This window comes from Talpa occidentalis, unplaced genomic scaffold, assembly GCF_014898055.3.
Source record: "Talpa occidentalis isolate TD23 unplaced genomic scaffold, MPIMG_talOcc4v2.1 talOcc4.2, whole genome shotgun sequence".
In the NCBI taxonomy this organism is placed as follows: Eukaryota; Metazoa; Chordata; class Mammalia; order Eulipotyphla; family Talpidae; genus Talpa; species Talpa occidentalis.
Genome location: NW_023602073.1, coordinates 128,132,781 through 128,148,879, shown reverse-complemented (window position 1 = coordinate 128,148,879; position 16,099 = coordinate 128,132,781). Strand labels below are relative to the sequence as shown.

The window sequence follows — 16,099 nt, the reverse complement described above, 5'->3', positions numbered from 1 at the left end:
TGTCACTAAAAAATAGTATTTTTTTGAGAATAGGAAAACAAGAAAATGACTATAGGTTCAGATAATAACTATAGATTCAGAAATGAAAACAAATGTACCACATGATAGCTTCATGATTCATTTTTAAGCAGATCTTAATTGATAGGATGTAAAGTCCTTAATCACTTAGTGCATTTTTATTCTTGTCATCATTAATGTACCGATTAAATTGAATGAAATGACCATAATTGTCTACATCAGAGGAGGCCAGTATATGTTCTCTCTGTGTACAAATCTGCTTGTTTCCTCATCTAAGAAGTCTTAATTACCTTTCCTTTCACTAACATATTATAGTAATAGATATATGGCCATCTTTTATTTAAGGGTGCACATAAAAATCTAAGAGCTTTGTGGGTCATATTGCTATCTTCACTGTGTATTAAGGATCTCAGTGACTTAACACTTTGCAGTGTTTGAAGGGCTAAGAAGATAAAAGTTCCTTTGCAAGGGGCAACAGATTGAAGAGAGGGTTTATATAAATTCTGTTGTTGACCTGGCACAGGATTGGTGGTTAAAATTTAGAATTCTTGTTACTTAAGGGAATACCACTTATGGAATAGATTCCTAAGCTTTTGCAAAACTAAAATGTTTTGAAGTTTGTGAAGAATTGTGAAACATTTTACTAGAAAATGAACTCAAATTGGATAATATAAAAAAGATAAAGCTCGCTGAGAAAATAAATTCAAAATATTCAAGTTGTGTACACTTTGCAATAGTCTTTCAAAAACATGTTTAGTTTGGAGTTTATGCCAGTTTACAATACAATTTTAATGGATTTCTAAACAAGAATTCATAGATTTAGAATTTACTGTAAGAAATTATCTAATTTCCATTCTGTTTCCCTTAGCAGAGAAGATGACTCATAATTTAAGAGACATTATACCTTATCATAATATCAAAGATGCCTATGTTTTGAGAACTTATCAATTAAGTGATTCTCCTTTTTTCCCTTTAAAAAAAATTTTTTTATATTAGTGTAGAAGAACTATAGGGTGGGCCAGAGATGCATGGGGTGAGAGCATTAGCCAGAGACAGAGTGGGGTATAGAACAGGTGGATTTACTGAAATACTATGCAAAGGGGAGCAGTGGTCGAGACAAGAGAGGTCTGCCGTGCCATATGTGGGTTAGCTCTCTGGCCAGGGATTGAACCCAGGTCTTTGCAGTGATAGCATTGAGATTTAACCCTTAGGCCACCAGGGTGGGGGGCCCTGCGAAATCTTTCTTTAGGTAATTTCTTTGTACTTAAAAAATTGATATGGTATACCCTACTATACACATAGAGCATACACAGGACACTTTCACATATGTAGTCCTCATTGCCTGAAATGTCATTATTTGGCACATTATTATACTTCCTGTGCCTCAGTTTCCTCATCTGGAAAATGGACCATAATAGTTCTCACCATTGGGGTTGGCATGTATACTATGTATTCAAAAGAGTTTAATATTTGTAAAGTATTTAGAACAGTGTCTGACATGTAGTATTTGTTAAATAAAGTAACTAAAGTTATGCAGATCAATAGCAATATATAATTGCTAATCTCTTGATCATCTTGTTAGGCTTCTGGTTACTGAGGCATCCCAAACCAGCCAGTCCTCCCTAGAAGTCAAGAGTTTTAAACAAAAACTATCAATAGATTGTCATTCATTTTAAGGAGGTCACCTTGAGAACCTTGAGAACTTTTTGCTATGAAGAAATTGTGTAGCTGAGGTAAATGAAACACTATTGTTCTCTTTATCATTACATGCAGGAAGGGACATGCTATGCTTTTATTTGCTACTGAAAAGAACATCTTCCTTGTCGTGAAATTAGATGCTGTTGTTCATTTTCATTGGTGGGCATTTATAAATCTGAATGAGTTAATTTGGGGGAATGTTTCCTAGGACAATAAAATCTAAAAATAATTGACACTGAATAACCATGACATGACCTTGAAGCCAGAATACTGTGTAGCCATGAAAATCATCTTTCAGGAATTGCTTTTCATACATACACATGTATCATGAATATTTGGCTTTATATACTACATTAAGTGCACATTGCTGCCCAATTTCCCTATTACATTCATTTCTTTCTTCTAAATAAACAGATACCATGCAATGGACAACTTTTTAGCACTAAGCATTTCTGAAGTGTCAAGTGTGTTAAAGGGTTTTTATTCCTGAAAATGTATAAGACATCAGGGTTAAATTTAGTAAATTGTGGGAATTCTCGCTGTCAATCCATATGATTTGACAACTATTAAAAAAATACCTCCTCTCTGTCAGTTTATCTTCCCTTTTTATTTATTTATATACTATTTCAAAATATATTTTAATTGATGTGAGATTTTTTTTTTTAAGATTTATTTATTTATTTATACAAGCACTGGGTACAGTCTGAAGTGCGGGAGGGTGTGAGAATTCAGAGACAGAGTGGGGAACAGAACAGGCAGACCGACGAAGTACACTGCTGAGGGGAGCAGCGGGTGGCAGGAGAGGTCTGCGCACCATGTGGGACCCTCACCTGGTGGCTGGGGATCAAACTGGCGCTGCAGAGACTGCGGGCAGCTTCGCAACCCAGCGCTCAAATGCTGCGCCACCCAGGAGACCCTGAGTGAGATTTTCACCCCACTATTAGAAATGGCATTGTGGTTATCATCAGGATGCATTTTCACAAACAGCACTGTGAAAATGCATATCTTGTTTCCCTTTGTCATATAAGAGACTAGTAGGTACTTGCTACTGACTTTTGACTAAATGGTGGTTTCTGCATTTGTCCATTTCCATTTCAACTTTGTACAACTTTTTTGGCTTAATGATCTTTCCCTTTAGTTTTTCATGAATTAAATTTAATTCCCAAAGACAAATTTTGGGGTCTTTAAATAGATGTATTTAGTATGTTGAAAAAGAAATTAGCTTTCAAATTATGCCTCATATGAAAATACTTGCAACCTTTTTTAACATTTATTTTTTTATTTTATTCACGCATGTAAGAAATGGGGTGTAGGCCAGAGGTAAAGGTGGGTGATGAGAGGATTTAACAGAGTTGGGAGAACAGGCAGATCTACTGAAATACACTGTTGAGGGGAGCAGCAATGCTGAGGGGAGCAGTGGGTGACACAGGAAAGGTCTGCTGCACCATGTAGTTAGCTCCCTCTCTGGGGATCGAACCCATGGTGCAGTGGCTGGGAAGAGCTTGATAGCACTGAGATTTTAACCCCTGTGCCACCGGGCCGAGGTCCAGTACTTTTCAACCTTTTAAATAGTTGGTGACACTATATTTGGTTATTAAATTCTTAATACCAATATATTATCCTAGTGCCTGTGGATTTTGTCATTGTTTGACAAAATAGATGATTCTTGATCTTCTAGAAACAAGTTTTGCTGTGAAATCATTAGACTCCTCTTCTTTGGGAATTTATTAATCCTAGGTTTATAAATAGCCAAATAATTTTACTTATATATCCAGGTATATCTGTAATTTTACACTTCTTTTATTTGCTAGAAAAGAGATGAAAATATTGGGCATTTGCTGTGGCTGAAACTATATCTTTAGACAGAAAAAACAGTTGATAGGAAACAATAACATATAGACTTAGTTAAATGAGCACGTTTTAAAGACTGGTGGCTGATTTCCTTGTTGTGGGTATGTTTGATAGGAAACTAGGATTTTAAATTTCTTTAAAGAATGTGGGGATGGAAGATATAGAAAAGAGAAAGAATAGAGAGAGCCTGCATTAAGTTGTCAAAGATAAGACCCCTCTTAAATTTGATTAAAATGAACACTTTTACCAAATTTTATTTCTTCACTTGAAACAAGGAAAAAAGATCACTTTGCATTTATCGTAACTTAGTTCATCTGAGTCAAGATATAATCATAGATAAATTCCCTTTCATTAAAGTTAATATGGTAATAATAACAAAATAAAGATTAATTTACTCTGAGGAAAATAAAGATTGCTGACTTTGAGTGCTCCATGTTGCAAAGTTTTTTCTAGATCCTCTTGGATTGCATTTACTTCACAGAAACACTGGAGATTTTTTAGCTACATGGGTGTTCTTAATTGCTACTTGAGGGTACAAGGTAATTGAATTCACTTTGAAAGCATGTCTTTTCATGGAAGTGATTTATTGCTAACTCTGTCACTAATTAGCTTTCTGACCCCAGAGAAAGCACTTAACCTCACCCTGTCCTCAAATTCCTTGTCTGTAAAATAAAGGGATTGGATTAGATGATTTCAATTGGCTCTTTTTACTTCTAAGTATCTATGACTGGCTAAAAACTAAAAGGGGAAGTTGTGCTGAAGTTTGGATGCCCTGTGAGCTGAGTTCCTGACAACTTTGCTTCTCAGTTATCCCTTGCTGTGCCAAGATGAAAATTCTTAGGAGTCCTAAGTTAAAAGGCCCCCTTCTTAAGTGCTGTGGCATGGCTCTTAGCATATCTCCCAAGGCCTAAATTTTCAATCTGTAAATGGGGATAATAATAGTACTTGTCTCAAATGGTAGCTGACAGTATCAAATTTGATAATATGTGCAGATTTCGTATGTATTGGGCATATGTTAGATAGTTTGATAAGTACTAGATCTCTTCCCAATGTTCAGGCAATTGCTTTCAGGCACCTGTAAAGCCTGGAAATTATCTAAATAAATAAATAACTCTAAATTTTGGAAATTATGTAATTTTAAAATAAGGATAGAATTAATAGTGCTAGAATAGCAAGGGTTATTGATTGGCACAGTGTACAGGATGGGGTCTGGAAAAGGTCAGGACTATAGTCTAACTCTGCTTCCTTAGCTCAATGACCTGGGTAAACTAAACTCTTAGAGTTTATAACTTCACTTATGAAGTAGGGAAAAAAAATTCCATCGAAGATGAAATGAATACAAACGAAGACACCTGTTGCATAACAGGCTCATAATTGCTGTTTTCTTCTCTTGATGGGGATTATAGAGATGGATGACTAAAACTTAAATCAGTATTTTCTCATACTTAGAGTCAGAGCTTCACTGAAACTACAGTAGGCAGTAAGTCTCTATTTCATTTTGAAGAAAAGATTCTCTAGGAATTAGATTTCATAGCTTGCTTCCACTATTCTAAACCAAATGAAATTTAAACTAATTTCCTCCTGTTCTTGTCTAAGTAAGGATAAAACCCAGCTGGTGATATCCTCTGGGAAATATTCTTTCACATTCTTAGGTCACCCATTATGCTTTCAGTTGATGTCCTTAAATAATGCCATTTTCAACAGAAATGAAAATACATTTTTTCTTTGTTGTTCTATTTTTGGTGTTAATATTTTTTTCTAAATTATGTTCATTGAGTAAAGTGCTTTACATCATTATATCTGTTTTAAGGGTTATAGGTTTAGTCATCTACAAATGTATAGTTTCACACCATGCCCACCACCATTGCCCCGATAATTCTCCACCATATCTTTGTTGTTCCTTTAAAACCAACTCTACCCCCAATCTAGTACATATTTTGTTAGCAGTCCAAAAGGTTGGTCATTATTGACTCTAAAAATTATTTTATTTTTTTAAAGATTTAATTATTTATTTATACAAGCACTGGGTATAGTCAGAAGCGCAGGAGGGTGAGAGAATTCACAAGAGCCAGAGCGGGGAACAGAACAGGCAGACCGACAAAATGCACTGCTGAGGGGAGCAGCGGGCTCAGCAGGAGAGGTCTGCGCACCACGTGGGACCCTTGCCCGGAGGCCCGGGACCAAACTGGTGCTGCATAGGCTGCGGGCACCCTCGCAACCCAGCGCTCAACCGCTGCACCACCGGGAAGGCCCTAAAAATTATTAATAATTGCACTTTTATTGAAAGAGTACTGAGATACTTATGTTGGATTCTAGATTAATGGCAGAGTATAATAATGAGCTATGAGTGATTTGTTATACAGGATAGTATATAGGCAAAATGCTTGCCTAGTTTTCCTACTTTAAATGCATTATAAATATATTATCTTTTTAGATTTTCACACTTGGACATATTGAGGAATGGCATGCATTAGTAACTTGCTTATTGTTACCCAAATTCTGTGAAGTAGAGCCACAATTGAATACAGATCTCAGTAAAACTAGTGGAGTCTCTCTACACAATTCTTTTAGCCTTCTGATTTTTCTAGATGATATATGCTGCAATGAAAAATAATTTGTGAGAGAGACATAGATTATCTACTAGGTCTTCGAGTCATTTTTTCAGAGCCCAACCTATTTTCTTTTCTTCAAACTATCATTTTTTTTTTTCTTTTTAATCAGGGATACCTGAGCAAATCCTAACAGAACCTTCTAGAGATAAGAGTTGAAAGATCCTGTGAACTCCTTGAGACCTAGTAGGATAGCATTTGCATGTCCAGAGGCCTCCTGTTTTCACCTTGAGGTATGGAAATGATCATCAACAAGAGATGCAGATAAAAAAGGTTCGTTTGCAATTAGGGAGTCATCTAAATAAGATTAGACTTGCATTTCCCTGATTACAAGTGATGGTGAACATTTTTTCATATGCCTGTTGGCCATTTTCATATCCTCTTTGGAGAAGTTTCTTTTTAGCTCTTCTGCCCATTTTTTGACTAGATTATTTACTTTGTTTTTGTTGAGTCTCATCAGCTCTTTGTAGATTTTTGTGATCAGTCCTTTATCATTAGTGTTGTGTGCAAAAATGTTCTCCCAGTAGGTGGGGTTTCTCTTTGTTTTGGTTATTGTCTCTTTTGCTGTACAGAAGCTATTTAATTTGATGTAGTCCCAGCTGTTTATCTTTGCCTTCACTATCACTGCTTTGGGTGATGTGTTTGTAAAGAAAACTATAATGAGATACCATCTTATACCAGTGAGAGTGGCACATATTTAAAGAACTAGCAGCAACAAATGTTGGCGAGGATGTGGAGAAAAAGGAACTCTCCTGCACTGCTGGTGGCAGTGTAAAATGGTCCAACCACTATGGAAAGCTGTGTGAAGATTTCTTAACCTACTAAAGACAGAGCTTCCATATGATCCAGCAACTCCACTCCTAGGTATTTACCCAAAGGACAGAGAAACATTAATTCAAAAGGGCACCTGCACCCCTATGTTTATAGCAGCGCTATTTACAATAGCTAAGCTATGGAAACAACCCAAATGCCCAAGAATAGATGATTGGATCAAGAAGATGTGGTCCATATACACCATGGAATATTACTCAGCATTCAAAAAAGATAAACTTATGCAATTTTCAGCAACATGGATGGAGCTGGAAGGGATCATGCTCAGCGAAATAAGCCAAAAAGAAAAAGAAAAATACTGGATGGTCCCACTCATAGCAGGAATTTAGAAAACCTAAATACAGGACCAGGAAAAAGACTAATTGCAATAAAGTAAAAATCAAAATCAATAAGCAACTATAGACCAGAGACACACTACAGTGGGGGGTGGGGGGAGGAGAAGAGGGATTAGGGTCAGAATAAGGGGGGTGGGAATTGTATGGGGAATATAACCAAAATGAAAATGTATACATTGTGCAAAAAATGAAAAATGATTTAAGAATGATGAAAAATGATTTAAGAATTATATAAAATAAAAAAAATATGTAAGATTAGACTTAAGATGATTACGCATATAGCCATAAAAAAGCCCAGAATGTTAAATGTCAGAGATGACATAAGGAAGAAAGGAATTGGAAATACCTTCAGAGGAAAGGAGGTAGCCTGCTAATCTTATTGGACATGTGTTGTAGGACAAGGATTATTGAAAACAAACCCATAGCCTTCTGTTTAAACTGAGACAGAATTCTCTTTGGAGTTATGTGAAAATGATGGTAATGACTTATTTTATTCCTTTTCACTATAACAGTATATAAAAAGGAAATTGTTAGAAGAAATACTAGCTTTTTTGTTTGGAAGTTAAATTTATAGCACAATGTCTAGAAAAAGCATACCCCAAAACAAGAAGTGCTATGTTGTTGGAGAGAAAACTGGAAATATTGGCATCTCAAAATGGCCTAAGAACAAGACCGAAAGGGTGGGCTTTAATCTTGCTCTCATGATTAGCTGAGCATTAATGAGGCTGAACCTCATTATCAGGTTATTAACCAAAAAAAAATTTGCTTCTCAGGAGAAAGAATTCATGTTAGTAACATAATTTAGAGAGATTGTTCTAACTCTTAAAATTGTATGACTTTAATTAAATTTTGGAATTGAATTTGTAAGATCTATAAAACAAACTGTGATAAAAGATTGTCCCAAGGGGTTCTAAAGTGAGATGATTTTTGTGATTTTATTTTGAAATATTTTCAATGTAAAAAAGTATAAACTTATCAAAAGATGATGTTCATTATTTCCTTTTTGATGCAACAATTAAACTTTTTATAGCTTTTATGAGTGGTTTCATAATTAGAGAAAATAAATCACATAGCTAATGGAAACTCACTTTTAATAAATGAGATACTTGCTATTCAAATTTCTAAAGCCCATAAATGAAAAAAAAAAACTTTTATACAATATTAAACAAATTATGAAGGTCTGACAGTTACATTGCTTAAAATAACAAGTCTCTAAGTACATTTGATATGAATGTATCTTTTAAACTCTTATGTATAAGAATTTAATAATATACCTAATTTAATAATTATTACACTCACATCAAAGTGCTATGGTTGACTTTTCCTTCACTGAGTGAAGGAATTTTTTTTTTTGGTTAATAACCTAATTATTAAGATACTTAGGATAATCCAAATAAAATCTTTCAGGATGGAGTCTAGGCTCTTAAGTTGGTGGTGGTTGTTGCTATCATTTGGAAAAATTCCCCAAATGTTCCTGATGCAAACCTCCTGGCAGAGAATCACTGTTTCATATTTTTTAAAATTTCCCAGGAGGGCCTCCCCGGTGGCGCAGCGGTTGAGCGCTGGGTTGCGAGGCTGCCTGTGTGTCGCCGGTTCGATCCCCTGCTGCTCCCCGGCCACCGGAGGAGGGTCCCCCATGGCGCGCAGACCTCTCCTGCCACCCGCTGCTCCCCTCAGCGGTGTGCTTCGGTCCTTCTGCCTGCTCTGCTCCCTGCTCTGGCTCTGGTGAATTCTCTCACCCTCCCACGCTTCTGACTGTACCCAGTGTATGTATAAACAAAACAAACAAACAAATAAATAAATAAAACATGCCTCTATTAAAAAAAAAAATTAAAAAAAAAAATTAAAAAAAAAAATTCCCAGGAGTTAGCATTTAAGTTATATTTCATAAAATGCCCTTCATTATGGGACTCCCTGGTGGCGCAAGGGGTTAAGATGCTACCTATGAAGCAATCCGCAGCCACTGCAGCACAAGTTTGATCCCTGGCCGGCCAGGGAGCAACCCACATGGTGCAGCAGACCTCTCCTGTCTCCCTGCTGCTCCCCTCAGCAGTGTACTTCTGTCAGTCTGCCTGTTCTGCTCCCCACTCTGTCTCTGGTGAATCCTTTCACCTCCCGCACCTCTGGCCTGTACCCCAGCTCTTGTATGCATAAATAAATAAATCTTTAAAAAAACAAAAAAAACCCTTAATTTTAAGTAGCCTAAGCACATATTTTATAGTAACATGCTGTTTTTATTACTCAAATATTGTGAAAATTCAATATACATCAAAGGCTATCAGGCACTGTTAGTTTTCTGTTAGTTCTCTTTACATGAAGAAGATTTAAATAATCTATGGCTCAAGGATAGTATATTCCTTGATGTATTGCATATTTCTTTGTGGAAGTGGAGAGGCAAAAACACCAGCTGTTTCCTGGAACCACAGCTGACTTTCATTATAAAATCTGATCATGAACTAATTCAGATATAAGGAATACTTTCTTCTATCAAGGGAAAAAGATTTATGATCTAGTGAAATATAGATGTTGAAGTTAACCTTTACATTAATATTTATTATATAATGAACCTGCTTTAGAAACTAGATTGAAGGACACCTTGCCTACCTTTATTATTTTTTTTTTAATGTCCAAAAGGGCAGGTTTAGTACATTAAAAAAAAAGGCAAGGAAAGAAAGGATGCTTGCACAAACACAAATGGGCAGAAAGAGCTGCCTCTGAAAGGGACAGATTTGTGAAAAGAGACACCAGCAAGGACACAAGTGGGCAGTCTTGGGAAAAAAGCTGCACCTTGCTAACTTTTAAAGTCACGGGCCTCCCTGGTGGCGCAAGGGGTTAAGCACCACACTATGAAGCAATCCACAGCCTCTGCAGCACAAGTTCGATCCCTGGCTGGCCAGGGAGCTACCCACATGGCGCAGCAGACCTCTCCTATCTTGCCTGCTGCGCCCCTCTGAGGTTTATTTCAGTCAATCCATCTGTTCTGTTCCCCACTCTGTCTCTGGTGAATCTTCTCACACCCTGCATCTCTGGCCTGTACCCCAGCTCTTGTATGCATAAATAAATAAATCTTTAAAAAATATATAAAGTCAGCAGTGTGTCAATATTATAAGCAAAGAGAGATCTTTTCACCATTGAAATATCCCTGAATTACTCTATGTGAAATTTATTTATTTATTTATTTTATAGAGCAATTCAGGGATATTTCAATATATATAAAATTCAGGGATTTTCAATATATATAAAATACACTCTCATTCTCAGGGAAAAGTATACAAACAGGAAAATCATTAGAAAGGAGTAAGTTACTCAACCTCTCTGGGCTTCAATTATTTTATCTGTAAAATGAGCACAGTTATAATTCCTACTTTGGAGGGTTTCAAATAAATTCTAAGTTTTATTATTATTTTGGTGCTTAAGCCCATGAAAAGAGAGTGTCCCGCCTAGCCATTCTCCTATATTCCTCCTATAAGTGAAACCATCCGATTATTTTCTTTTTCCTTCTGACATATTTCATTGAGCATAATCCTTCCAGCTCCATCCATGTTGCTGCAAATGGCATGAGTTTATGATAGCGTATTTTAAGAATAAATGTGTATAAGTACTTTTGCTGGGTTAGCCTGTAAACATGACTTTCAGGTCTGTGGAAAACAGCATTCATTGCCTGAAAAATAACACTCTTGTCACAGCATTAAAGTTCTGAAGTTACATGTTAGTCTGTGCAAAAGCTCCATCTGGCCTCACATATGGCCAAGATGCTTCAACCAACATCTGCCCTTCCTAGAGCCACTAGCAGCTGTTGCCTAAGCTTTAAATCCATAGCCTAGTTATGTCAGTTTTTGATGCAGAATCCCTGCCATTGCTTGTTGTCAGGGTGACTGCATATTTGATCAGAAAAAGCCTTAACTCTACCAAAGCCCCTAGTGTGAAATATTGAAAGAGATTGCAGCCTTCAGGACCTAAATGGGGTCAATGATTTTGTCTTGAATGGTACCATTGTGTAGCTTTATCCCCAGACATGAACTTACCAGTTTCACTTAATGTTAAAACTCTGTCAAGTTGTGTCATACTCTCCAAAATAGCAATGAAGGCTACCTCTTAATTGCACATATAATCAGCTAGCCATTTAGTTCTTTAAAAAAGCTACAGCACTTCCCCAGAAGAGAGTGATGGCCTTTCAGTTTCTTGTGGACATGGAATGGTGTTCCCTAGATCAGTGGTCACCAGTGTGACTTGACTGTTGATTGGATGTTCACTTCCACTGTCAATGTCAGTCATGTTTTCCTAATAGTTTAAATGTATGTAAAACATGTAGACTTCTTTATATAAGAGGTTTGTATCATTTAACTTTTCATTTTATTGAATTATAACCTAATAACAATGTTGACTATTTATTTATTACCCAAGATTTAAAAATCATCTTTCAAAAATGTATGTTTCCCCTAAATATTAAAAATTTCCATAGGCTTTCTTCTGTATTTATGAAGATTTTAAAGATAGTAATGGATTTTAGCTTCATGGCTTCAAGGAGAAATTAGACCTTTGGATGAAAACTTCATGAAGTTAAGGTTTTCATCACAACAATCGATATAATGACCTGTTATTGAATGTGTGTCATTTATTTTCCTCCTGACTTTTATGATTTTGGCATTAATATATATCCATGTAAAAATAGAAATGACAGTTTCTACCGAAGTGCTTTAAAATTTTTGAATTTCAGAAAACAAATACTTGTTGATTGTACATTATTGACAATTGTGCTTTACTTACTACTTCAAGCCATTTCATAGATGAAGAGACTGAGGCTCAGAAAAATGAGAGTTCTTTCCTAAATTACAGAGAATTAAATATTATAAAGCATCATTCACTTAGTCTAGCAGTGAGAACTTTCACAATGTATCTAACTTACTAGTCTAAGTTTGGAGGGCTCTGTCCACTTCAAATCCTGGTTCTGTTTGCTACTTATATGATCTTGGGTAATTTATACAACTTCTCTGAATCTCAAAATTACATCAGCAAAATATGGAGATATTTAGCTACAAAATTACTATAAAATTAGTTTTGAATGTTTATATACCTGTTGAAGAGAGAGATTAAATGCTGTCATTTTATAGCAACTTAAATTTTTTACTCTGACACTCTAAACTTTCTATTTGCTGTTGTCCACACCTTATTTCTTACAAAAAAGTCTGGTGAAAAAACTGCCTTTCTCATTCAGTTAATAAATTGACACTGAGGTTCACATTTAGGTAATAAATCTTAAATTGTGTTAATTATCTATATCTTTCAACATATGAAATATACATCAATTTCAAGGTAAAAATATACTTAAAATTTATCTCTTTCTAGTCTGTCATCTTTTAATAATCTATTATGAAAGAATTTATAGAGCTTTTGAAAGTTCTAAATTACCTGAATGTAATTATCTAGTAATTTAGAGCAGTTGTGAAACTCACTTTGCTTTCATTGACTTTCCTGAGACATTAAAAAGAGGAAAAACATTGAAATGCATTGCTTATATCCAACTGGATTTTACATGATATATTAAATTCCTTTAGAACTTGGAATTAATTATTTCTATTATCTTTGCTTTTTATTTCTATATTCACTTTTAGTATAAAACTTAATTCTTTTAAGAACTAGACTGCCACGGGAGGGGAGGGATTGGGGTCAGAATGGGGACGCTGCAATTGTATGGGGAATATAACAATAAAATTTATTATCTAATAAAAAAAAAAAAAAAAAAAAAAAAAAAAAAAAAAAAAAAAAAAAAAAAAAAGAAAAGAGGCTCCAAAAACATTACTAGAAATGGAAAGCATTGTTAAATTGAATTGCAATAAAAGTAAGAACTTTAAAAAAAAAAAAAAAAAAAAAAAAAAGAACTAGACTGCCAAATATAGCCTTTTTTTTGTTATGTAAGGCAAGATCTCATTGCAAGAATTTGTAAGGTTTACAATTGAATTAAATTTACAAGGTTAGAGAACTAAGTACTTTTTTAATGATAAACAGGAAATGTTAGCATGCTGAGTAATATTTTCCACTCATATAGGAAATAAAATTTTCCAGCAGCTTGCTGATTTAGTCACATTATTTTAAAGTACATTTATTCCAAGTGCTAAAAGATTTTATAGAATTTTATAGATTTTATTATAGATTTTATTTATAGATTTTATTTCTTCTTCAGCTTGAAATTCATATGTGATACATTGTACTCCTGAACTGGCTTTTAATGTTCTTGAACAGAAATCACAACTGTTTTATTTTATTCCTCAATGTTTGAAAGATTTAGGAGTTCTGCACTTTGTCCAAAGAGCATTTCATTTTTTTTCTATATTGTATGATATCTGTGTCTGTGCTGATTTAGCTTAAAATTTAGAAGCAACATTTAATTGACTTGATGTTCTCATTTTTATTTTAACTTAAATGTTGAAAATTTAAAAAAGTATTTTCTAACGTGTACTTGATTTGCTTTCAATGTAACATGTGCTTGTTACAAGAAAAAAGCAAAAAGCATATTAAAAAAAAACTAACAGCAGTGTCTCAGTTCCTTCAGATTTCACTTCCCCCTAAATAACCAGTGTTAACACATTTACTTTTATTCTTCTGTAACTTTATGCTCAAGAACCATTTACAAAATTATGAAGGGTTTGTTCCAGTTAATCTTCCCTTATTTTAAAATTTGAAACAAAATTGGGAGATATATATATATATATATATATTATTTTTAAATTTGATTTTTCAAGTTACCACCCTTATTACAAATCAAAATATAATAATACATTTATTTTTATACTTATAGAGTTATATACCCTTTAATGTATAAACCACAATGTTTGCAGCCATCCACTGTGAATACATAGCCAAGATGATTCAATACTTTGCTGTTATAGAAAATGCTTTGACAGCTCTTCCCGTATGCGGCCTTAGTGATCTCTGAAAATGGTTCGCTACTCACTTGACCCAGAAAACCCTACAAAGTCATGCAAATCAAGAGGTTCAAATCTGCGTGTTCATTTTAAGAACACTCGTGAAACTGCCCAGGCCATCAAGGGTATGCATATCCGAAAAGCCACCAAGTATCTGAAGGATGTTACTCTACAGAAGCAATGCGTGCCATTCCGTCGTTACAATGGTGGCGTTGGCAGATGTGCCCAGGCCAAACCGTGGGGTTGGACGCAAGGTCGGTGGCCCAAAAAGAGTGCTGAATTTTTACTGCACATGCTTAAAAATGCAGAGAGTAATGCTGAACTTAAGGGTTTAGATGTAGATTCTCTGGTCATTGAGCATATCCAGGTGAACAAAGCCCCTAAGATGCGTCGCAGAATTTACAGAGCTCATGGTCGGATTAACCCATACATGAGCTCCCCCTGCCACATTGAGATGATCCTTACTGAAAAAGAGCAGATTGTTCCTAAACCAGAAGAGGAGGTGGCACAAAAGAAAAAGATATCGCAGAAGAAACTGAAGAAACAAAAACTTATGGCAAGGGAATAAGTTCAACGTAAAATAAAAGGAAGCAAAAGTAAAAGCAAAAAAAAAAAAAAAAAAAAAGAAAATGCTTTGACACTTATTCTTTTAAGTATATGCTTATGTATTCATGGTTTCATTTCTTTAGTATAGACCCCGAAGTGCACCAAATAAAGGTTATATGCATTCCAAATTTTAATAAATTCTTCAGATTACTCTCTGAAATTCATACAAATAGCATAGCAAAATGTGCCTATTTTCTCATTCCTTCACAAGTACTGGATATTTCAGTTTTTTAAATGTACTGCCTACTGATAGATGAAATCTAACTTTTATTATTGCTTTGACTTGCTTTTCGCAGACTATCCATGATACTGATGCTCATGATGCTAAGTAAAATAAGTAAGAAGGAGAAAGAGAATACTTGATGGTATAATTTATATGTTAAATATAGAGAAACAAAACGAAGGGCCAGATAAAATCAAACAAATAGAAAACCCTAGAAATCTGTACAATTGAGGCTGCCAGAGAGTTATGGGAGGAGGGGAGAGGAAAGTGGGAAGGGGGCCCCAATGGGCTATGGTAGAGGTCTCTTGGTGCCTTTGAGGTAGAGTTGGTATTGCCACACACACCTGAATGTTGTGATCTTACACCTCTAAATCATATACATTGTTGTAACCAATGTTACTTCAATAAAAAAAAAAGGAAAAAGAAAATTGTGTGAGCCTTTAAGAAACAAAATAAAAATATAAGTTTAGTTATTATGGTTTTAATGCTTTACCCTACCAGCCAAGGATTTTTAATATCTCTGCATGTATTTATTTTCCACTCATATCATCTTTTGTAAATTGCTCCTTCAAAGCTTTGTCCATTTTTAACACTGGATCTTTGTTTTCTTATTATAGAGCTTGAATATTTTATAATATCCTGGATTCAAATCATTTATCACATATGTGGTTTGCAAATATTTTGTCTTTATCTGTGGTTTCTTTTCATTCAGTAAAAGTGGTTCTGAAGAGAAGTTCTTAATTTTGAGGAAGTCTGTTTTTATCTTTTCTGGATTGTGCTTTTGGTGTTGTAACTAAGAAATTTTTGCAAACCCAAGGGCATGAATATTTTCTTATTTAATTCCTCTAAGCAATGTTTTTAGTTAGTGTAGAGATCTTTCATGACTTTTTTCGAGTTTATTCTTAAGTATTTAATAATTTTGATGCTATTTATTTTGAAGTCAGTTTTCCAATTATTGTTATATAATATGCATTGTAATGTATGTATCTGCTACTTTGATTTGCA

At 34.8% G+C, this 16,099-nt stretch overlaps 2 protein-coding genes across 2 annotated transcripts in view; both read left to right on the top strand.

Moving 5' to 3' along the window:
* The window catches only part of MOXD1 (monooxygenase DBH like 1), a 73,975-nt gene that overhangs the window by 23,832 nt on the left and 34,044 nt on the right, over window positions 1-16,099 (top strand). The gene's annotated exons all lie outside the window — the stretch shown is intronic.
* On the top strand, window positions 14,251-14,860 carry LOC119252886 (60S ribosomal protein L17-like). The gene has a single exon (XM_037520412.2). The coding sequence runs from the start codon at window positions 14,279-14,281 to the stop codon at window positions 14,831-14,833; it is 555 nt and encodes a 184-aa protein (XP_037376309.1). The 5' UTR covers window positions 14,251-14,278; the 3' UTR covers window positions 14,834-14,860.

Excerpts from the sequence above, each read along its gene's own strand:
- LOC119252886 (XM_037520412.2), top strand. The coding sequence starts at position 14,279 with ATGGTTCGCTACTCACTTGACCCAGAAAACCCTACAAAGTCATGCAAA.